Genomic DNA, 23,633 nt, shown 5'->3' on the forward strand with positions numbered 1-23,633 from the left:
GCTATTTCATTAGTTTTATTTACACGCACATTTTTAAATGCAGAAACAAAATGCAACGCATCAACAGTGTCACAGTTAGCCAGTGTTTGTAAATTTTAAATCATAAGCCATTTAAATCTGGGGGAAAAACATTGCAAGAACCAACGCACATAACAAATGCCAAGAGAGCTGCATGTAAAAGCAAAAGGGATCAATTCTGTACAATGAATACTACAGCTTATAATAAACCCTGCCTGCGGGCCAGCTCGTGTTTTCAATGACTTGACATGCAAAGAGTTCAAAGGTTAAAGTGTAGTGTAAGAAAAAGAGGAAATCAGTCTGTCAATGAGAATAGAACACTACTTATTTAAGTTCATCAGGGCTGAATGATTGATCACAGTCACTCGCAGGTCATATGCACTGCAAGTCAACCTGAGCAAAGCTTTCAAAGTCTCACGCTGTTCAAAGAGTGGTCTTAAAGCTACTTGGCAACAGTTAGCCTGGTTGTAATGTCTTAAGTCAACTGTTGACGTAAGAAAATAAGAAAGCAATGGGGGATAATACCAAGTTCACATGTTAACAGAAGTTGTAAAAGTTAGCCTAATGGTACAACGACTGAAAGGTTATAGCACAGCTTATCATGTCAACTTGAAAACCACGACCATGAAATATTTTTTGAGCAATATAAAAACACAAACAAACCTCAGCATCTCCAAAGCAGGAGGTGAATCTTTAAAGTCTTGAGTGAGTGCTGAGAACATCCTGTCTGCATCCATGTTGTGGCTGGTGGTTAATCGAAGATTATGTCCATGGCATCATTCCCTGAGAGTGAAAAACTGCGCACCGTGAGCAAAACACACATCTGGTATTCTTAAAAAATAAAGAGGAAAAACCTCACTCATCCCATTGAAGTTCTACAAACATTTTCTTTTTTTGAATGGATTGACCACAGTGGCTCAGAATACTTGAGATAACTGGCACTAGTTGAAAAAGCTCAGCTGTAGATACGGAAGCGGACATTTCGCAACCTAGCCTAGTTTCCATTCATTCATGGCCCCGACACCTCTGGCTACAGGGAGGAAAGAACCAACCCAGGATCTATTAACTGGGGGTAGCGAGTTGTGACAGAATAGAAGGTAATAAAAGAGTTGTAGGTAAATTGTTTCTCAACGAATGATGATCACATGAATTCTAAAAAAACATCCACATTTACAAAAACGTATGTGTTAAAGATAAAAAAAAAAGGAGAAAATTAACCCTATCAAAAGGAAAACCTCAGATTAGCTGAGGCTTTAGGGTCAACATATAATAAAATCATAATCTCTTTCAATTAATAAATACATCATTTAGAATCCATACAAATAACATAAAAAAACAGATAAAACAAGAAATAAATTAAGCAGGATATCAGGCAAGTCATTTGTCGTCTATGGTTATTTAGGCCGAGCGAATGACTCGTAATTCCTATTTTGAACAAATTCAGAGAGGCAGCACTTTGAGCAGCTTGCCTTTAGCCATTTTCACTCAGAAACAGACTCCCCTTTAATTATCAAACATAGTGCAGATTTGTGAATTGTTTTGCACTAAATTGTGCGAGTCTGAAATGCACCCATTTAGTTTTTTCTACAAATAGAAGAATTGCAGAATAATGCACCAAAGTGCTGCCTCGCACCGTTTGTTCTCTCCTCAAAGTCATTATTGCTGGTGTGATTAAGATAATCTGATAACAAGGGACAAGCATGAGTGGAGAAAAGTACAAACAATAAGCACCATTTTGAAAGTTCAGTTCACCGCGTCCTCCTTAGCACCTCGTCTCCATTCTTGGAGCCAAAGGGGGAAAAAAAGACCCTGCTCGAGATGTACAGCTCAGTTGCATCTGCTCCTCCATCCCATTCAGTTAATCACAGATAGACATGAAGCAAGTGAATGTTGTGCGGAGGGGGGGCGGTTCGTTGAGCGGAGAGAGTAAACATTAAGATATGATGCAGATGATCTTGGCATCAGAAGCTGCGTCCCAGCAAAGCAAGTCCTTTTGTTGTTTGGTATACATCCGACATCTCCTTTGTCCATTTGAATGCCCGCAGGAGCTTCAGTCCACCTTTCCCTGCAGCAGAACATTTTATAACATGCTTGTCCCTCTCCGCTTCCTCTAGCTCCTTTCTCTTTTTGTTCTTAGTGTGCTTGTGTGGTGAAGACGTGCACTTGCTTATTTCATATCCAATACCCTGTCTCCCAAGCATGCACAGTGAGCGTGTTGTACGCGTCAAGATTCAATCAGTTACGTTAGTCTCCAGGCAGTGTGTTCGTTTTCTTCCTTTCTCTCCATTTCCACAGTACAAAGTGTCTGGTAACAAATTCGCCAATGTTTCCTTTTTTTTTGTCTTCAAGAAAATGTCCCCATGCATCATTTTGCTTTTGAAGATTTGGAGTTTTACACAAAGACGCGATTATGTCTGTTGAGTTTTAGGATCTTCCCCAGTCTCTGCTTGGCTGTGGCCATTCCTTTTTTTGGCCGCTTGCCTAGGAAAAAAGAGAAAAGGAACAAAAAAGGAGACCAGCATTAGAAGTAAGCATAACAAGAGAGAATGTTTACAATGCATGTTTACTAGTGCTCGAAATAAGCGTTCGGTAACAGTTTTATTAAAAATTAGAAGAAAAATGCACACAAAATTGACCAGAACACAGGTTGGCATGTTAAAGTCCTTTTAAACCAACATTCCAAACATAAAAAACATTTTTATAATAATATTGTATAAAAATATTATATTAACATATTTTTTATAATTTATTAGACAAAATAAGAAGATATTTAGATTTTAGAAGCTAAAAGTAAAACCAATAAATTCCAGGGAGTTTTTTGCTTTTAATTTATAAACCATTTATCAGAATGGTTGTAAATTGCAATGGTTGCTATGTATTAACTTACTTTATTTCAACATGCATGAGGTCAGGAATGCTTGTATAATCAATTTGATTTATTTGATCCATGTTCTGCATATCTCACGCAATATTACATCATAATTGTGCATTAACGCTGCTCTCAATCCTTTTCGCACAGTCTATATTCTTCTTGGCATTTTCAAGTACCAAGTTTACCTTTATATAAGCTTCATTTTTAATTGAAAAATCGAGAATCAGCAATATGCAAATACAACATGGCACGGGATGTCTCATACGTCCTTGAAGACTTTCAAGTTTCCACAATACACTTTACTTTGTTGCATATTATACCACGAGTGCCTTCAGATGTCACAAATCATGCTCATCCATACGCAGGAGGTTCTAAAGGTGAACACAGTGAAACTTAACCCCTTCAACACATACATCATCCTGAACAGTCACAACACCTTTTTGCTCATAAGAATTACAAATGTGATTTCCAAACCTTTTGTGGCCTGATTGCTGATAGGTGGGGGGTTGGGGGCGTGCCTCTTGGAGGGGTGGGGTGGAGACATTGAGGGGTCACAGTACTGGTAGTCTGTCTCTGGGCTGCTGTCGTGGCTTCGGCTAAGAGGGCTAGGGAGCCCCTGATTGTCCCAGGCCTCGCTGCTGTTGCCCTGGCTGTCCATCGGGCTCTTGTCCCCCTGCAGTCGGTGCTGCGCCTCCTCCCTCTGCTCCAGCGGCGAGCACTGGCTGGAGCTGGACCACCAGGGCTCCTGGGACGAGGCTACCTTCTCCGGCTCTGCGGAGCACAGCAGACCAGCCATAGATAGCATCCCCTGAATGGCCTCTTCTGTGCTGGGTGAGGTAGGACGTTCTCTGCAATAATCAGACAGGACTGGATTATTTCCTACCTCTCAGTGCACACTAAAATAATACACGTTTGAGCTTTGAGGGGTGCCACGAGGGGACCATTCACAACATCTTTGCATGTGTTTCTTACCGTTTGAGTGGTTTGTGTTTGTGCCTGAGTTTCTGGCCAGACTGGTCCAGCTCTATGGTGTGCCCTGAGCCTCTCTGCTGATATAAGCCCTTCTTCTCCTCTTCCTCCTGGGAACTCCCTGAATCCTCGTCAGAGGAGGAGGACGATGACGACGACAATGATGCTTTGCACTACAATGAAACATTTTAAATTAGAAAGGATGCAGTAATCATAGCATAGAAAGTCTGGGTACATTTCAACAGACGTAGATGTTGGAGTGCATTTAATGCATCACTAATACTGCTACATCACTATAACTAGTAATGTCAAGGTAGTTTAGCCCAATCAACTCAAGACAAGCAAGCCAGGGGACACCAAGATCAACATAAAACGTGGTCAGTGATAGAAAAACTATTGGACTGATCAGCTGACTGACTGCTACTGTGTGTGTGTGCGCATTGCCTGACAGCTAGCTGTTGCCCATACATAAAGGAAACAAATAATCAACGTATAACTGGAAAAAACATGGAAAAAAAACAAAAACATTAACAAACACATGACACTAATACTCCAAAGAAAAGCTACAAACAATGATTATGGAGTTATAAGTTTCCTAACAACCAAATCCTCCTGAAAATGTCTGAGCTACACATGCTTCAGTGTTGAAATCAAACGTTTTTAGACATTTGATGCCGTTAGATTGCTCCTTATTTACCTCTGTGGGAGAGTCACTGTCTAAATCCACATCTGACACACTGGTGTGTCCTTCCCTGAGTTCAGTCTTCACCCTCTGCAGACCACCTGAGAAACACAGGAACACACCAGGAGCTCAAAGCGATGACAATGAACGCACTAAAATATGGGTGTAAGAATAGATATTATTAACAATAGCAGCCACTGCTGACTTACTGAAGATTGTGGGTTTCTCAACTGTGCTGTGCTGCTCTTGACTGTCCGGCGTCCTCTCCGACTTCACGTCCCCACAACTCTTTGGTGGGCCAACAGATGACCCCTCAGCCTCCATCTTTACCGGGCTGCTGCCTGGCCGCCTCATATCTCTGCACACAAAGATCCACGTTTGAATGACAAAATACAATTTTATTTCACCATAACATCTAGGAACTCTTGACTGTAGAATCAAAAGATCGACATCATCAAAACTATCTCTTAAAATTTTTATGGTGATCTGAATCAAATGGAGGGTTTGTCTGTGTAATTTAATTCTGCCGTTTCATGTTCGGCATTAAAGGCAAATTTGATGCTACTTAAGGTTATTATTCGTGTTCCTTGCTGACGCTAGATTCTGTGATCATTTATATTATGGTATTCGATTAAAATCTTTTAGTTTGAGATGTTTTTATAAAACCTTTTTTATTTTACATCCTTAACTTAATTAACAAGGAGGAACAAACATTGCTTTGTTAGCCAAAGAGAAGTGAGCTCTCACCTGATAATTCTGCCGTTGACCAGCATTAGCCGTAGGTGGTTCTCCTCTAAAGTCTCTGCAGCTGCCGATGCAGTTGACACTTTGTTGAGCTTCCCACGAACCTTGGCACAGAACGCCGCATCCTAAGTTTAACAGACCAGCATCAGTCAATAATCAGAATAAGAATTACTTTATTGATCCCCAAAGGGAAATTCTGTGTTACAGTTGCAAGAAGTATATAACCATCAGAGTAGAAATATAAATAAAAGAAATATAAAGAGTGTGGATATGTATGGAACTTACACAGCCTATTACATATTTAACCCACATGATGCATTGACACTGAGCTACTTTTTTGTTTTATCTTAAAAAATAAATAATGAAAAGCTGATTTTGTGGTATGCTTTGTAAGTGCCAGTTAACAATGACTGCTCACCTCCTCGAGCGGTCCCACCTCCAGCCTCCTTAGCACCTCCCGGGTGTGCTGCTCTAAGATGTCCAAGTTGGAGGGCACTTTAGGGGTCTGCCGCTGCTGCTCCCTCAGCCGCCTCGCAGCCCTTCTTGCCTGGTGGGCCTGGCACAGCTTCTCCAGCGTAGCACGAGTAGCCGGGCAGGCATTCGATCCAGATGGAACTCCACACCCACTTCCCTGAGACTTCACTGGCTTGCTACCACTGACCGGTTCCTCCTATTGATATAAAATTATAATATATGATATAAATGTAATGGGAGTCACGTTTCTACCAAAGTAGTCTATATCCACAACCTTCCACTTCCAGGATTGCTCCGTTGCCACCGGAAATTCAGCCGTATGTCCTTCTTTTTGGCCTGGATGTCCCTTACATTAGGCTCTTTTTTGGGGAATTTTAAACTCTGGTTAATTTATGAGGACTATGGTTAACAGCTCCTGGTAAATCCAGACAGCTAGCTAGACTATCTGTCCAATCTGAGTTTTTTGTTGCACAACTAAAACAACTTTTTTACGTACACGTCCCACCAAAACAAGTTCCTTCCCGAGGCTTTTTCAGAAGGGACCGTGCTGTGCTTAGCGCTGACCTTGACAGTTGTGATTTTTCTTTTTAAAGAAATGGCAATAAACCAGAACATGTTTTTTTTTTTCCATCCCCTAATGCTGTGTGGACTAGCCAGACCCTCGTTGTGGCGTAAGGTCTGGCAACTACTACTTAAGTTGGTGATTTACAGGTTCACAAGTTCATATATTTGAATAATCCAGTTACCTTTTGACTGTTCTTTTTTTCTCTATCTGTATCTGAATTTTGTTGTCCGTTTGAGCTTCAGTAGTCTAATTTGTTTACAGATAGCAAATTTGTTTGTACTCATCACCTGCAAAACATGTTAAGATGTGTGTGTGATTGCCACTGGTAAATAAAAGACAGATTAGCGCCACAAAATTATTTTAAAAACTATACAGTTTATATTTAAAACCAGCACCAATGCATCAGTTCTCCTCAGAGCTGACAAACACCTGCGTTAAGTGTAACAAAAAAAGGTCTAACCCTCTCCCATATCCTTTCCTTCTTGTCCCGTCTTACCTCCAGGTAGCGGATTTCCTTGGTCAGCTCTTTAATGAGATGGTTAGGCCTGATATGGTCTGGTACTTCACTGGTGGGCTCAGTCACCTGCAAAGCCACAGCAGGCCACATTCAGACAGGGAAAGTAAACAGAAAGAGGTCTGTTGTTGGCCACTGACACGCATCCAGTAGATAAGAACAAACAGTGGTCGAGACGGTGTAACAATAACCATCTGGACTGTAGATATTCAAGGAAGAGTCAGGTTAAGGTGTACGGCGATGACCGTGAGAACACTGTGGCCGACACTCACCTCTCTTTTCAACCAGGTCCTCAGTGCGCTGATTAAAGCCTTGACTCCCTCCACAAGGTAGGTTGGTGGTGGACAGTTGTCCTCTCGTAGCTCTGAGGGAGGGGGGGAACATACAAACATTAAATGTATAAAAATCACAGGCAGAAAACTTAAAACCAAATACATTTTTAAAAATATCCAAAGGAGATGTACTATACATCATTTTGCACTGTAACTTCCCAAGTTGATGCATCATGTTTAGATATTAGTGGGAATTATTAAACTTGTTTTTCTCCTATCAAATGTTTGTTTTATTTCTATGTATTATTATTTTCCTGACAGGTCTGATATGTAAAACACCTACATTTGATCTTACATCTAATATTGTGTGTTGGACATATTAACGTTTCACTCCCACCTTTTAGCGTTTCCAAGAGGTTCTTGGCCACATACCAACAGATGGCCTCGAAGTACGGAAACTTAAAGAGGTCTGGGGTTTTCAGGCGGCGCTCCATTTCATAACACCTGCAAATCAACAGAAGAAACACAAATTAGTTTCAAGTAGTGATACAGTTACAACCATCAAATTAAATAAACATTTTTCATGTATATTGTCTGAGCTGTGTACCTGAGCTGCATGCCAATATTGAGGTTGTGAAGGAAGTTTCCTCCAAATGCCATGCAATCCTGAGAGGTGAGAACAGCATGGATCCAGCCTGTAGGGGGCGCCAGAGTACAATTATTTCCACAACTTACCCACAGACTGACTTGCAACAATATTACACATAAGAGAGGACAGGTAAATAGTCATCCTTACTGCTGGACACTTGATCAAATGTATAGGGTTGAGTGATCTGCATGAAAATAGGTAGATATTTACAGCACTTATATGACTGACCATGCACAAAAGACCCACATTATACATACAAAAACAAAGTTCTTGTCCTCCTACAGGAAAAAGATACGTTTTTCTACTACAATGATGTGTTCCCCCTCAGCGAAACAGTGGTCTTTATAAAACAAAGTGACAGAAAGCAGAGTCTGAGGGGTGGGGGGGTGCCTGAGAGATAGACCTGATAATGCATGACGGACTGACTGAATGACTGACCTACTGTGCTCTCTGACCCCCACTTAATTCCCAACTCTTCACACCCTCTCTGCCAAAGCTCTTTTTTACCATGCTGCTTCAGCCTGCTGAGAAAGCATGGCTGGAGGACTGAGTGAGGGCATCCAGAAGTTGACGGGCTGAATTGAGCTTTGTCTGTCTGGGTGCAAAGGAACTCTACCGGCTTAAAAAGTGCATTGAGAAACTGATGGATGGACAATTGTGCGACTGGAGACATTAGTTTCACTTAGGTGAATGAAAGCATGTCATACGTAGTTAGTGACATGAGAAACAAACATATTTTAGCCTCTTAACACAACTTGTAATTAACAACAGCAGCACTGCTGGTTAAAGGAATTTAAGAAGAGGAAAGCTGTGATCTACAGCATCGTCACTACTTTCATCATATTACACAACAGCCCTGTTTTTCTTTATTTTTCCATCGCAATTTTGATCATTAAGAACTGTTTGGGTTCTTGCTCAGGAAGACATTCCCTCTCTGTTATTTTCCTTTGGCAGTGACAAAGGACCTTCAAGAAGCCTGTATTTTCCTTGCAGAAGCCATGGGAAGCGGGATTATTTTAACTTTTGAATGCATGTGAAAAGCCAAACAATCAGTCAACTAAAATTATATAACATTAGTGACACAGATAGCTGTTTGTCCAAGTGTCTGAAAGTTATTGTGCTTGGAAACCACAAAGTAGATGATTATCCAAGAGTCTAGAGGTGCTTTCACACTTAACCCTGGTTCATTTTTTTCTGGTTTGAAATCTTTCAATCAAACCCTGGCACAGACCAAACAAGACCAATGGAAAAGGAGGATCTTAGACCATTTTCAAGCAGACTCTGGTGCAGTTGTTTGTTGTCTGAAAGCAAACGCACCAAGCGGCAGGGTTGTGTGGTAGTAGATGTTTGATTTCCTCATGAACTCAAAGGCTAATCAGACAGTCAAAAGCAGTAAAAACTGCTTTGTGTTGTACTTGTATCCTACTGTGTACTTTGGCAGCACAATGCTTAATTTAACAATCCAACACTAGTTATCCGCATTAGACTAAAACATTCAATAGGAATTCCAGGCAAGCATAAACAAAACCACAGACCTGTAGGGATGAGCAGGGTGGTTCCTTGGGCCACAACACACTTGTAGCACTTCTCGACTTTGTCCCCAAAGAACAATTCACTCTGATTGGGCGAGGAGCTCCATGCCTCATATAGTGCAAGGTTGGTGGGAGTGGGCTTGATCAAGTAGAAGATCTTCTCACCCTGCCGAGCAGATGAAGAGGAGGTTAAAAATCACCACACAGTAATGACACTTTGATGTTTTGAACATGGCAGCTCTGGTGGTGATGCTGCTAACCCACAAACACATTGAAATGAATGTCCGCTTTAGTTTATAAAAAGGAGAGGGGTGAGATCATCAATATGAGCACAGCAGTGCTGCCCCCGGAGGTGCTTGATGAATAAATGTGATGTGAGAAGCGGGGTGACCTTTCAGCAAGCCAAATCAGCAGTGACTGCCTGTCCTAAAATACCTCGGTATATACAAACACACGCTAAAAATCCCTTGAGCTTGACGAATGATAGGGAAGCATGGTGTTGGATTTAACAACAAAACAGTAGTTTATTTGGCCTACAATGGGTTATCAATTATTGCCCGATTTACGAATTCATTCAGCTCTTCTTCATGCAAACACTCACCCAGAGAACATGGTACCAGACAGAGGTGCCTCCAAAGTCTATGTGGAAATCTGTGTAGCTGTCCTTAACCCCCATAAGGCAGTACTTCTGGACAAAGGGCTTGGGGAAGAAGGAGTCGTCCGGCCAGTAGTTCTCTACCCAGGACATATTACGAGCCACATCAGGAACCTCCACCAACTCTGACATCCTTTGTGGTTGATTGGAGCGTGGCAAAAAGGGAAAAAAGGAAGGTTAGATTTTGATAAAGTTCCTAATACAGATAGAAAAGCTGTCTTAACATTCTTAAAAAAAGATGACCCAAGTATGAGCAAGGTTAACATGCATGTTATGTGTTTATGTAAAATGTACTATCGCTCTATGTATCATTATTGGATTTCTTAAATTACCAAATATCAAAGTTGGGAAAATGTTTTAATTGTTTTACTGACTAGAAATATATAATTGTTTTGCATAAAAATGCAACTATGTTATAATGACTGCAACTTCCACTTTAAAATGCAAGTGAACAGGAATTTAATCGTCAACTACTGATAATTGATCAAGGAAATTTTGAATAGTATTTCGGGTCACTTTTGCCCTTGGAAACAGTAGTTGGACAAAATAAATACTTCCACCAAATACATCTCAAAGCTTCAGAAGGAGTGTTAAGGAGACTATAGATACACACATGCAGTATTTGCAACACAGCTAAAGCTGGTTTATACAAGTTTTTCCTGAAGTGTGACATGACTGACTGTAATGTACTGCCAGTGTTTATTAGGGATCTGTTCTAACTGAAGCTATTCTTTTAGCCAACAGAGGGAACAGACTTGAGAATAGCTTACTTAGTGTCAGAGAACTCCAGGCTGATGAGGTTGAGGACTTTGGGTCGATGTGGGTTGGTGTAATACTTGATAAACTCGCTGAGCTTCATCTTGCTGTCCGCCTGCCGTGCCACATCTATCACATCGATGACTTTGTTGCCACCTACATGCGAGATAAGTCCACATTAGATATGGAGAAGTTCTGAAGTCAGTAACTCTGAAATAAAAAATATCTTCAATTCTTTAATTGGCTGCTGAGTGGGCGTGGGGTTCACTCGGGTCAGCTGCCCTCTGGCATCTCCATGTGCTTTTAGAGATCAAGTCCTGAGGGAAACTGGCACCAATATGGCAGCGTGGGGAGGGGTTGTACAGGGAGGCAAGCGAGACAATCGGTCAGTCTGTCCAGACCACCAGTCCCTGAGGAGGTGTGGGTGGAGGTGCTGCGTTCAATGTCTGTGTGCTTTGGAGGCCGCAAGCATTGATAGAAATATGCATATAAATGTGAAAAAGAGTGTGTGCATGCACTTCATGTGGTGTGTTTATGCGTATGAGACAAAAAACAGATGCTTAAAAAGGGAAAAGAAGCTGAAACGCGTAGAACACAACTAACAGTTGGAACGCTACAAATCACACTCGGGTGACACATTGGGCCGGAAGCAGGGCCGGGGTGAAGTGTGTGTAGCAAGACAGCTGGTTGTTTTATTTTCACCACACCCCTCCCACTCACCTTTTTTTTTTTTTTTTTTTATTACCTCTTTGCATTTCTCACACACACACATGCACGCACGCACGCACAGCTGGCCAGCGTCTGATGACAGAGAACAGCTGGAGTAAGGTCGGTCAGTCACACTGTGAGAGCCTAAGCTGCCTAGAAACCACACAACGCCAAGCTCAAACACCAAGAGATAAAAACTAAATCAACACCCCTACTAAACCACCTCAATAATATATTACACCCAGTAATGTTAACGAAGTCATTAATTAAGGAGTAGCAAAAGTGTCTTAGTCAACATTCTTGAACCAGAAACTCTTTTCTTACTGCATTCATTTAAAATATCTTTAAGTTTGAATGTTTTTCTCATCAATCATCAATGTATACAGTAATGTGGTCGAAAATCATGAACTTTACTCTGCAGTTTAAAGCTCTTTACTATCAATATGGCATTGCGCCACCACAAGTTATTTGTTTTACTAAATATGACAAGGGTGCATTGCATTTTTTAATTTCTGGTATAATATACAATAGTATATAAACTCAGCAAAAAAAAGAAACGCCACCTTTTCAGGACACTGTATTTTAAAGATACTTTTGTCAAAATGAAAATAACTTTAAAGATCTTCATTGTAAAAGGCTTTTAACATTGTTTTCCATGCTAGATCAATGAACCATAAACAATTAATGAACATGCAGCTGTTGAACGGTCAAAAAGACCATAACAGCTTAAGGGCGGTAGGCAATTACGGTCACTGTTAAAAGAAAATAAGGAAAGTAAAGACACCTTTCTACTGACTCTGGAATGGTATGTGCCTTAACCAGCATGCCCCAAATCGTACATCGTTTTACAACTGATCAATCATTCTGAGTCCATTATAAGACTTCCACTGACCATTCATTGGTGCTCTATCACCGGGCCCAATCATTGGCCACACACTTTGTTGGCTACACAACTGTTTAGACCCTAGTCACACACAGAAGACATCAGCTTTCACTCCCGCTCTCATTGTGTTCTAACTGTAAGAATTGCAACCCAACACTTAGTCTCTGGTCACAACACCTGTGCCTTGGCTTAATGCTCAATATGGCATGGGAGGGGGAGATAAAGTGAGAGGGGGAAGTCTGTAACCTGAACTTAATGATAAAAACGTCAGTGGACTTGGTAATGGGCTTGTAATAAGAGCTGGGAAGTGGCAGGCCGTTTCAATAAGGAAGCGTAGTGGTCATAGAGAGGCTAGTGAAAGCTTAGCCATCACTCATTTAGAACTCATTCAGCCATTGCCTGATGCCTGATAAGTGGGTTAAAACCCCATGAACCTAGAAACCTGTTCTTATTGACATACAAATGGCGCCTGCTCAGCGATGGCCACTTAGCTGGCTGGTGTTTGGTGCTTTCAATAGCTTTAAGCATACTACGGCTAACGTGCATACCCACATCCACCCTGAAGGATAAACAATTGTGCGTTATTGTAAATTTGATACAGCTGACGGCAACTGTTTTATGCTGCAGAATAAAGCCCGTTCATTATGAAGTGTCCTTACCAACATACTGTTCCACATCCTTGACAGAGAAAGTAGAGACTGGTAGTTTGAGTCCCAGGCCCTCCATCTCTGTGACCGCTATGGGGTAGCTGAAGCCGTGTCTCTCCAGGTACCTGGTTGTCACATGCTCGCCCTTCATGTGTATCATGATCTCCTCACCACTGAAACAAGACCATAAGAAGTTCAGTATACTTGATCTATTGCCATTTTATTAACAGTCATGAGCCCTTAAATGTTTTACAAAAGGCAACATTTGGGTGCATCACAAAGATGATTTTTGTGTCAGTATTCAAAGCAATAGCAGCTTTTGATGCAAGGAGGACTTATAATTTTACGATAAGGGGTTACGGAGTGGCTTCAGAACCTAGGCACATAGCTGCCATATCAAGGCTGTAGGCTCCACCGCATTCTCAAAAATGTAACTACACGTCAGGGTTACAGCGATTATAAAGATGCCACGTGGAGACTGTACAAATTGTGATATATCTATGGCAGGACTGCCATTAACGTCAAGTAGAAAACCAGCTTTAATCAGGAAATCTTTATCAGGTTAAACAGACATGAACAATGCTTGATCTTTGGGCTGTCAGAATAAGCAATTCACAACTCTACAAATTCCAAAATGGATATCTACCTGGCGAAGGTCCTGTTTTGGAGCTCGTTGACAAACACTCGAGTGCCAGCCTGCACTGGCTTCGATCCATCGTCTGGTTCTGTGTAGTCGTGCCTGTGGCCATTGTTGCGCTTTTTCACTACAACAAACAGACACCTGAGGTTCACAAGGTTGTTTCGTACTAATTTTATCATGCCTTTGCCCTTTGTAGCTTGTTCTCCCAACAAAGCGGTAAATTACGGGCATCACCACCATTTTTCATAAAGGACATTGGTTCACTACTCAACCGCTGAGCTAAGAGAAGGGAATGGAGGGGCTTGTCCAATCCAAGTGTATGATTACAACACCATTCAATTAGCCTATGTTTTCTGTACTATGGCAACCGCACTTTACAAAACCTTTATTTGACGCCACTTCACATTCAGCCATACCTTCTGCTCATTGTCTGTTGTTTGCCTGTATGTGTGTGTGTTTACTTGTGTGTTTGTTTGTTTTGCTTTTATTGTAGAAAAGGCTGCTGTAATATAGGAATTTCCCTGCTGTGGGATGAATAAAGTATAATCCCATCTATTAATGTCTGCCCTCTGGGCTACCGAGGTTAAGCCAAAGTGTCCTTTTTCCCCCCGTGACAAGTCAAACATACAGAGATGTTTGTGGGGGCGGGGGGGTGTGGCAAATCAGAGGACATTTTTGATGAATGAGATACATGTTAGGAGGGAGACAGAGAAACAGAAAGGAAAGAAAACAGGCCACCAATGACAAAAAGCAGTACTCACACTGGGAGGGTCCGTGTAAGACATCACAGTTGGGACAGTGGTAAACATCAATATCCACAGCATGATGCTCTTCCACCTGCACACAGCTGGAGGTGGAGTCAGAGGATGCAGTTAGAACAAGTTCACACTTCTTTCAACGTGTTTAAAAATCTCATGGGACACATTTTTGCGACAGTGTTTTTGTTTCACAGTTAGTCGGCAAAAACAACAATTATCATCATCATTAATAGGGGTGTGAAATTTGGTTCACGAGAACGAGACTTTAACACTATTAAGAAGAAAACTTCAGTGAAGAAATATGACTGGAAAAATAATCTTTCCTCGGGTAACCAAGGTTTACAACGTAACCCAGCGTTTTTACCTCAACGAGAAGTCTTGTCACATTTTAATCTTGCAAGATCTCGTGGGACAGGATTTCACCACACCACTAATCACTGACCTACAGATTATGCCCTTGAATAATTGATAATCATTTGGTCTATAAAATAAGGCCCATCACAAGTTCTCAGAGCCAATGGCAATGCCTTAGAATGTCTTGTTTTGTCCCTTTTAAGAAAAAGAGACCTAACCAAAAAATTTGCACAAATGATAAATCAACAATCAAAAATAGTTGCCAGTTAATTTAACAGAATTATTGTTAGGCTGTCAGTTGAAGACACGATTCTAAATAAACAAAAACAGTTTATATGTTATGAACTGCAGCATAGCGAACTCTAAATCTTCCTCATCAACAAATCTTGAACTAAAATCTTGACAATAAAACACAATTCGGAGTGGGACTACATTTGTGGACACCATGAGTTCTTTGTCTGACCTGGACAAGTTGAAATACAAGCTCATGCCAAATTTTCAAAAGGTGGTTGTGTTACCATGGGTTATAGGTTTGGGAAAAACAAACACTGAGAAAGTACAGTTTGGGTCTGGAAAACTACCTTTGCTCTGATCAATTTTTCCAACAACTGTTTTAAAACTGCTGCCTCACTGGAGACAGGGAGCAAGAAACTGGATGCACATTTCAAAGCTTTTGCCCAATAATAACACAAGGGCACTAGCATGGTACTAGCCCCTTGACACATTCATATTGTTTAGACCATATTTTCAAGCAATCAAGTCAGAAAAAGGGTTCACATCACCCTTTGTGTTGTAAATTAAGAGTTGAAGATATCTGGCCACAAGAAGAGTAAACAAAGCAGTGGTGAAATGGCTGCACAGGCACCAAGCTGGCACTTACATCCAAGTAGAAGTAAATCAGATAAGAAGTTGTACTTTACACACTTTCTCCCAACATCTTAAGGACTGGCTTTTGAGCAGTCAGGCATGTTAACACTTAATTCTTACTATCTGCAGTACATCACACCATGTATTCTGCCCATTGCTCGGACTGTCTGTTCTGTTTTAGTTGTATCTGTTTTAATCGCCATGAGTGATGGCCTGTCCTGTGTTGCTGCTGTCTTCTTATATGTGTCTTGTTTTTGTTTGTTTATTTGTTATGTGCTTTTGTAAATTGTATTTTATTGCTGACTTGACAACTGACCAAGTCAATTGATGGTTCTCATAACATCTTGCCAAAGGACTACAGTTGAAAAGTAGCCGTCTGGCTAACAGTGGCACATTTACAGTAATGTTAATGAATGTACGCTGTCCTTAAAAAAAAAAAAAAAAGTTAAATTTGATATGAACACCAAAACAATATGATTCAGCTAGTTAAACCCCTTCACATTTGTAAGTCTGCAAAAGTATCTCATTTTGGCTATTAAAATAATGCAACTAATATTAAAATAATGTACCAAATAGGCTAGTTACATTCTTCCCAATCTGCCATCATTAAGTAAATGCAGAATAAGGTAAAAATCTTGGCTGAGCATCAACTGCTTGAAGTTTTTTCCCTCATGGATGGATCTGCAACAGTGTCGCTCATACCACTACCCCCGACTGTCCTGCAGCAGCCAAACCACAGGCACCAACACACATGCATTCCTCTGTTGCATACCAGAGCCTCATTCCAAAGCAGCATGAACAGCAACCAAGTTGCCAGTCAGACTAAATGGAAACCAATGGAAGTAGCATTAAGAGTTAGAAGAACGGCATGTTTGTGTGATTCAAATATATGTACAGGTCGTTTTAATGGTTAAGTAATGTGAGGGATAGGACGGAGACAAAGACACACACACCACCATAATGCTTGCCATTTTAACGCAAATTTTGAGGTCTGAAGCCTATGACTGTTTTATGAAGTCATATTGTACGTCTTCATTGTATTGAAATAACTGTTTCCAATAGTGGTCTTATAATCCGTGAACATGACTTTACTTCGCTCAGGCGCTTATTGGTGTGTGTCTGTGCACAAACATCGCCACAATAAAATACTTGGAGGGGCATCATGTACTCTGAAAAATATGATTTTAAGCCAGTTAAAGGAGAATTCCGGTTGAGTCCAACATGTAGCTCTGTTTGTAAATTTGGAGTGCCGTCAGTAGAGAGAAAAACAAACAATCGGTGCTGCCTACCCCGTGGTTTCTCCTGCTAGCGTTAGCACCCAACAGGCTTAAATAGGGCAAGTTTTAAACTTGTTTTTAGCCTGTTTCGGTGTTTTCGTTTGTAGACAGTCCCGAAGCACAAAAGAAACACATATGGTGCATTCAGACTTGTCACTACTAGTGAGCTCAGACCAAAACAACAACATTTTACTAATTCACTGAGCTACAGCTGAACTAATCCAACCCCTTAAATGGCCGGATCAGAATGCAATTACTTCCCTTCCTCTGCTTGTTTTCAATTCGGCGGATTTAGACACATGTCGCTAAGCACCATTAGCACTATCATGGCTGACCCTAAGAAGATAAACATATGCAACCATAAACTTCAAATTTCCCATCTTCAAACCATCAACAACCCAGTGGAGCTTTGTTTTGACAGCTAGCATAGTGGCACAGGGGAAAAACTATGGTTTTGTGGCTGATATACTGTCTGTTTTGGAAAAGGTGAACGCCTGCAGGAGAGATGGAGCTGACCACTCCTGCTATCAGCTTTGATCTACAAGAAATTGCAGGAAGCTGTAAAAGGAAATAAAGCCGAGAGCCATTAACTCATCAGGAAGTGTGAGCTTGTGTGAATGCTGGCCCCAATCATCCTGGTGCACTAAGAGGATATCAACAGTAGATGCCTCTCCCCACTTTACCACATGTAACCTGGTGCTATCATTTGCTGCACTGCAAACTTGTTGAAAACAGTGTTTGTAATGGACACAGCTGCCAAGATATTTGTCATAACATGCATTTATTTGCCACAATCACCCTGAGTGATTTACAAAATATATTTACTGATGGAATATTTGATAAGTAAATCTGTTCAACAACAAAAAAGTTTTTTTTTTAAAACACTATGAAAACAGAAAAATAGCACACAAAAAAGCTTGAAGAAGGGCTCCTTCTGCAGCAGATGAACAACGTTAACAGTCTGCAGTGCTTGGCTGTAGTATTAGCCTAGCTTATGTATCAGGAATCTTGGTTTGCAGGGGGAAAGCATGAGTCACAGCTCTCTGCCACCGGGCCGGGTTGGTTAAGATGTGTGAGAGCAGCGTGAGCTCAACTGGGGTGACCTTGTTGTCCTCATTTCACTTGGTACTTTCCTTTATGTAATGCCACAGTGGGAAATCAGGGCACTGTGCCACTTATGACAGTCTGACTCAGCTTATTTGTCACCTGAAATGATTAATACATAATAAAAAAAAGTAATGAAGCTGGTGAAACAGTGTGGACTTGAGGTAGACAATGTCTCAGCTGAGCCGGAGTGAGGGCCAAGTATTTCCTGCCGTGCGCAGACTTAATGATTTATTGCATAACTGCAAAGCGTGCAAACAGTTCTTGCACCAACGTGAACCTCCTATGCTCGGAAAGCAATCTGAGTGAGGATGAGATTGGAGACAACTGAACTGCCGACACCTTAATACTTAACAAGATAGTGTTATCATATGATAAAGGACAATAACAGAGCATATTGTGATAGAAGGTGACATAGAGTACAGTCAATATGTCTTGCAACTTAGATAAAAACAAAATGCCACACTGGAGACTGGAGGGTTATTATGTGACGGCGTTGCAGCCGATTACAAAGCAAAACATCTCTTTCTCAACAAGAGGAGATGTGTGTACTTGGCTAAACCCCTGCCATCAACAGCCCCTCTCCCTCCACTTCCTCTCAGCAAGGGCCTCATCCTGTTTGACTGAGAGGGCTTATTCATTAGTGCATGCACTGTGAGGGGTTCATTGTTCTCCATGATCAGTGCAGAAACACAAAGGCTGGAGGCGGGCATCACCATTATTTTCAGCTCTAAATAATCACTCTACATGGGGCGGGAACACGCCTACATTAGAGAAATGGCAGATCCCTAATGGATAAGCGGTAGAGATAGAGAGGAGATGAGGGCAGTTAAACACACCTGGCTATCTTTATCTACCCCAGAGGAGCACCTGACTCCTCCGGTCCTTTTCCCTAAGGCACTCAACCAAAGCTTACATAAACAGTGCTGGACTTGGACAGCAGTAAGAGCCACTGTGCCCTGACAGATGGATAGGATCTGTCAGTTTGGCCTTACTGGTTAAATCATTTCAGCAATCTCTGCATAAAAGAGACCCAACATCTCTGCAGTGGTTACAGCTCAAAAGAGAACTCTCTGTAGTCAGCTGGTAAACAACAAAAGAGGATCACTTTGTTTTTTTATGGGGCATCAGGGAGCCCTGGGGATACTTAACAACGTAATTGTTTTCGTGCAGGTTGAGCTGCCTTGAGGCTCCAAGCACTAGGGCTCTACTTTCACACAGGTCTTCAACATGGTCACAGTCCTGCAACTGTCTGCTGCGGAAAAGCATTAGCCAACAAACTCAGTCTGCACTCACCCAAAGATGGACTAGCTGTCCAAATTATATTTCAGCCAGTCTTTACATTATTTCATTACTACATTAATACTAATCTACTCCCCATTACACTGGTCCTATTTATAGAGTGATATTTCTAAATTAAGATTTCAATTTTGCAGCAGAGCCGCTATATCTTTAACATCATGATTCAATCTGACTGCTAATCAATACACAAGGATGTTGACCCCTAATCAACATTGATCAAGCTGTATGTAATGCGGTTTACTAGACCCCAGGGACAGCCTGGTTAATGAATGTAAACAAAACTTTAAACAGGAGCTATGAGGCTGCGCTTTACTTCAATGTCAATTAACTAATCAGACATCTAAACACATGATCTAAAATGTTTGTTTTATGGACAACAGTGGACGAAAAAGAAAAATCCTTCAACTCGTTCATCCATCCACTTAGCGTAAACACTAACAAGGCACTCCGTAGAGGCTATCCATCTCTCTTTAGTGTGCTCACAGTCTGTGCGACATTGACAGATTGACAGTGCATTGAACTTGGTTAGCTGGAGCGGCCATCAATCATTCCCTCCCAGTCCCATTGAGCCCTGCTAGTCTATCATCACCCCCACCGGCCATACCCACACCAGACAACGGTCTGACTGGAGTGCCTGACACCTACACAGGGGTAAACCCTGTGATCTGACGTGACCCAGTGAGTAGTTCCAGCAAGCCAACATCCATAGTGCTGACGTAAATTGGCATCTTGGAAACACTGGAAACAATCCATTTGCAGAAGCAGGTCTTGTAATTAGGTGAGGCTATAAATGGTAAATAACAGGGTTCAAACTAACATTTGTAATCTAAACCACAGGCTCTAGTAGTGGGCTTTGGTGCCTAAAGGAGTATTTCAGGGTAGTGGTAGGCAACTTAGGGACTGAAAGACAAATCTTGGTAAGACGCAGTGGATTGAGAGGACAGAAGAAAACCCCAAAATACATTTATGTTACACCAACTTGTGTTTTATTTTTATTTCTTTAATCATTAATTTTCCCTGTGAAATGGTGGATGTTTTATTGCTTCTAACAATTTTCGGATACAACTATTCAACAAGAAAAAACAGCCTTTGGTTGATAAAGATTGTTTCAAGACTGCCAGACATATCAAACCTGTGATGTGCAGTCAAATAAACAAAGGTTGGTGTGCACTACATCAGGGGATACGGGGCGCTCCATACAACATTAAAAGTGCTATAATTTGCCAATTATTTAGTTTAGTATACCGTACCAATGCTATATAATGAATACCAATGACTGTTGTAATAAAAGCTTCTTTTTAAATTATTTTTGGGCTTTTATGGCTGTATTAGACAAGACAACTGAAGACAGGAAAGAGAAGAGAAGGGGAATGACATGAATCAAACCCGGGCCACTGCAGTAAGGACTGAGTCTTAGAACATGAGGCGCACACTCAACCAGGTAAGCTAGGATGGCCCCGCAGACAAGAGAGCTCAATACTCTATATCAGCAAATACCCAGAGTTGATCTGTATTATCTATACTAGTCTTCCCTACTAATACAGATTAACTATACAGTGTTTGCTAACCATGCCCAAGTCCTCACCCGGTAAAAGTCCCAGATACAGGTGATGGAAAACAGGACACTCTCCAGAAACTGAGGCAGCAATACACAGTCTCCCACACAAACAGCAACTCAGCTAGCAAACTGACAAACAGACACCGGGAGGTTGAGCTCCAACTTTCCACTCCATCGAAGTGCCATCATCAACAGCCAAAGAATATCTCTTTCCTTCTGGCCAGCCTCGTGGGAAAGAGGCAGAAAATGTTGCTGGTTTTGGAGCTCTGCTCTGTGTGTGTGTATCTGCTTATTAGTCATCAATGGGGGAAGCTCCAACATTTGTTCCTTGTCTTGCTGGCACATGACACAAGGCCAGCCAGTCTTTTTTGGCTCTGACACGCCACAAATTCTGGCCGCCAAGTTTTTTGGCAGTGCACTTAATGTGGTTACGCAATGGCTTCCGTCATTGCAACATGAGCAAAAACAGATTATTGTATTCATAAACAGTTGCAGTGGTGATGCGCCCACACAGGCAGATTTAAGATACTGAAGAATGGGGTATTCCTAACTTTTGTCTGAGTTGGCCTATGGACTTAGGGCCAAATCTATAAAAAAGTGACAGTTAAACAAAGTAAGATCATTCTGGTTACCTGTGTCTGACACACAACTAGTTAATTGACAATTAGTATAACTTGTTCTTCTGTCACTATGGCAAAATCTTGTTATCGTCCTTTCAGTATCAGAGCACAAGGTGAGCGACACAACAGATGCCTGCCTTACTAATAGCCCTCTCAACAGGCTTTATGGTGTTTATAAACGGGTTAAACCTGATTGTTTAATTAAAAGTACAATTAACTAGGTCACTGTGTAACCCCAAAACAGTACAGAATGATCTTGACCATAAAGCGTAGTGTGTTCATCACAGTACTGGGTAAGGACTAGAGCATGCACAACTGCTATTTGCCTTTGTAATTGTCAATACATGCTCAGACACTAATATGCTTCACTACACAACAATACAATTCTCATGAGTTTGACAGCCACCGACCACCCACCAATCATAAAAAGCATCTACAATACCACGGGTTTACTAAACGAGCCCTTAACAAATTTGAAAATTGGAAAAAACACGACCATAAGCAGTGCAGGAATATGTCTGCCTGGTACCTTTAAATAATCCCCCTGTTCGCCACTAGGGGCCCCCGCGATGTGCCTCCTCTGCCTGAAAGGGGGATTTAAATTTCTCAAGCTGTCAATCAAAAGCCCGACCATAACACGCTCTTTGGTCGCTACCTTCTACTTTCTAGTAAAGTAAACCACTAAAAACACATACTAATACAAAAAGCTCAAATTGTATAGGCAGCTGGAAATTTGTATGTATTACAATTGAGTGTTAAATGGGTATAACAATAATTTACAAATTCTGTCAAAACAAATAGAAGTTGTTTATGAAATGTTGCTTATGTGGAGAAGTTCATGTAAAAGGTTGGCTGTGGTTGCCATTACCTTGAGTAACCTACTTTGGTAAGCCAGATTGATATACAACAACTGGTTCGTCCGTTAAATCACAGTAAAAAAACAGCATTAAACTTATTACTATAGCAACATAAAAGGAGCTGGAAAACATGCAGCTCTTCTATGTCACAATGGCCCCGCCAAGCTTCTGATCACTCAGGTTGACTAACACAGCTCGGCAATCCCGATAGATCCACATCCTAGCGTTAGTAAATGAAAAACTATTTGCTATTTGACTCTATTTGAGTGAATAATGTTGATAATCAACATCATTACACAGCCCATGTACAAGTCGTATGTTTTAGTCTAATTGGAGGAACAGTGGATTAAATTCAAGCCAATTTTAAGGAAAGAACCCCCACTTTCTTTCGTAAAGTCGTGTCAATAGACTGTTTAAATCCCCCGTCGTCCACCGCTAGTGTTAGCAAGTTAGCTAGCTACCAGTCAACACCGCTTAGCGAGCCGTCGCTTTTCTTTAATAAACAATCAGTGTTTGTCGCTTCCAATAAGCCACATCTCTAAAGGACAAAATAGCCTACATACCTGCCGTGAAACCAGTCTTTACAGATGTCGCACTCGATCATAAACCGGCTTACATCGTAGGGCTGCCGGCAGACACAGTACAGCGGGGCCGCCGCCATCTTCCTAGTGTCCCTAAACAACGCAGGAATGAAGCGGGGCGGGGATTTAACCCACGGTCCGGAAACACTCGAGGGGAGAGCCGAGTCTAGACGAGTTTCTTCATTCTAGGCAATCCCACGTCTGACGTCAGTTTCCAAACGATCCATTTCCATCTGGTTGAGTAGGCACACCAACAATAGACACACTTTTTCCAACAAAGGAATGACATAATGTTCTTATTTTGGGCATTTTGTCAAGATTACAGTCTGAGACTTTTGCTCAGCAAAATCGAAATGAAAATAAAAATAAAGGAAAATTGTGAGCCTATAGGCCTCATTGGGTCAATTATATTTTACGATCATTTCATACAAAATATGCCAGTATGACAAATATGCATGAATACATATGCATTGATGCACAGGCAATTAAAAGTATATATTTAATAAAAAGTTGGAACTCCATTGAAGGGGGACGAAAATTATAAAAAAAAACATTATAGACTATGTTGTTGAGCCATATGTAAAAAGTGAAAGTCTTGGCTGACCAAAATTTGACAACTATGTACTTCAAATTGTACAGCATCAGCGCTGACATCAGCAAGCCAAAAGCAAAGCTGATGTGATGTAAAGAAAAAAAATGATGTAATCTATTCAAAACCTGCTCTATCAGCAGAATATTTGCAAAGTTGCGGAGTTTTTCTTCCTTGCGTTGTGTT

General features: G+C 41.2%; 1 protein-coding gene across 1 annotated transcript; it reads right to left on the bottom strand.

Annotated features, from left to right (window-relative positions):
* On the bottom strand, positions 1–22,970 carry kdm7aa (lysine (K)-specific demethylase 7Aa). Its single transcript, XM_034863979.1, has 18 exons — positions 22,841–22,970; positions 14,342–14,427; positions 13,587–13,704; positions 12,953–13,113; positions 10,717–10,858; positions 9,893–10,079; positions 9,295–9,457; positions 7,718–7,805; positions 7,508–7,614; positions 7,111–7,202; positions 6,821–6,907; positions 5,704–5,955; positions 5,289–5,410; positions 4,751–4,899; positions 4,557–4,642; positions 3,863–4,032; positions 3,365–3,738; positions 1–2,499 (listed from the first exon to the last, which is right to left on the bottom strand). Exons 1-18 carry the CDS (start codon positions 22,936–22,938, stop codon positions 2,411–2,413), a joined length of 2,571 nt encoding a protein of 856 aa, XP_034719870.1. The 5' UTR covers positions 22,939–22,970; the 3' UTR covers positions 1–2,410.
* Positions 22,971–23,633: the final 663 nt, after the last annotated feature.

Source organism: Etheostoma cragini, chromosome 23, assembly GCF_013103735.1.
Source record: "Etheostoma cragini isolate CJK2018 chromosome 23, CSU_Ecrag_1.0, whole genome shotgun sequence".
NCBI classification, from domain to species: domain Eukaryota; kingdom Metazoa; phylum Chordata; class Actinopteri; order Perciformes; family Percidae; genus Etheostoma; species Etheostoma cragini.

Excerpts from the sequence above, each read along its gene's own strand:
- kdm7aa (XM_034863979.1), bottom strand. The coding sequence starts at position 22,938 with ATGGCGGCGGCCCCGCTGTACTGTGTCTGCCGGCAGCCCTACGATGTA. Across the intron at positions 4,900-5,288 it reads GTCAACGGCAGAATTATCAG|AGATATGAGGCGGCCAGGCA; the intron begins GTGAGAGCTCAC and ends CTTTGTGTGCAG. Across the intron at positions 3,739-3,862 it reads AAACACAAACCACTCAAACG|AGAACGTCCTACCTCACCCA; the intron begins GTAAGAAACACA and ends TGATTATTGCAG.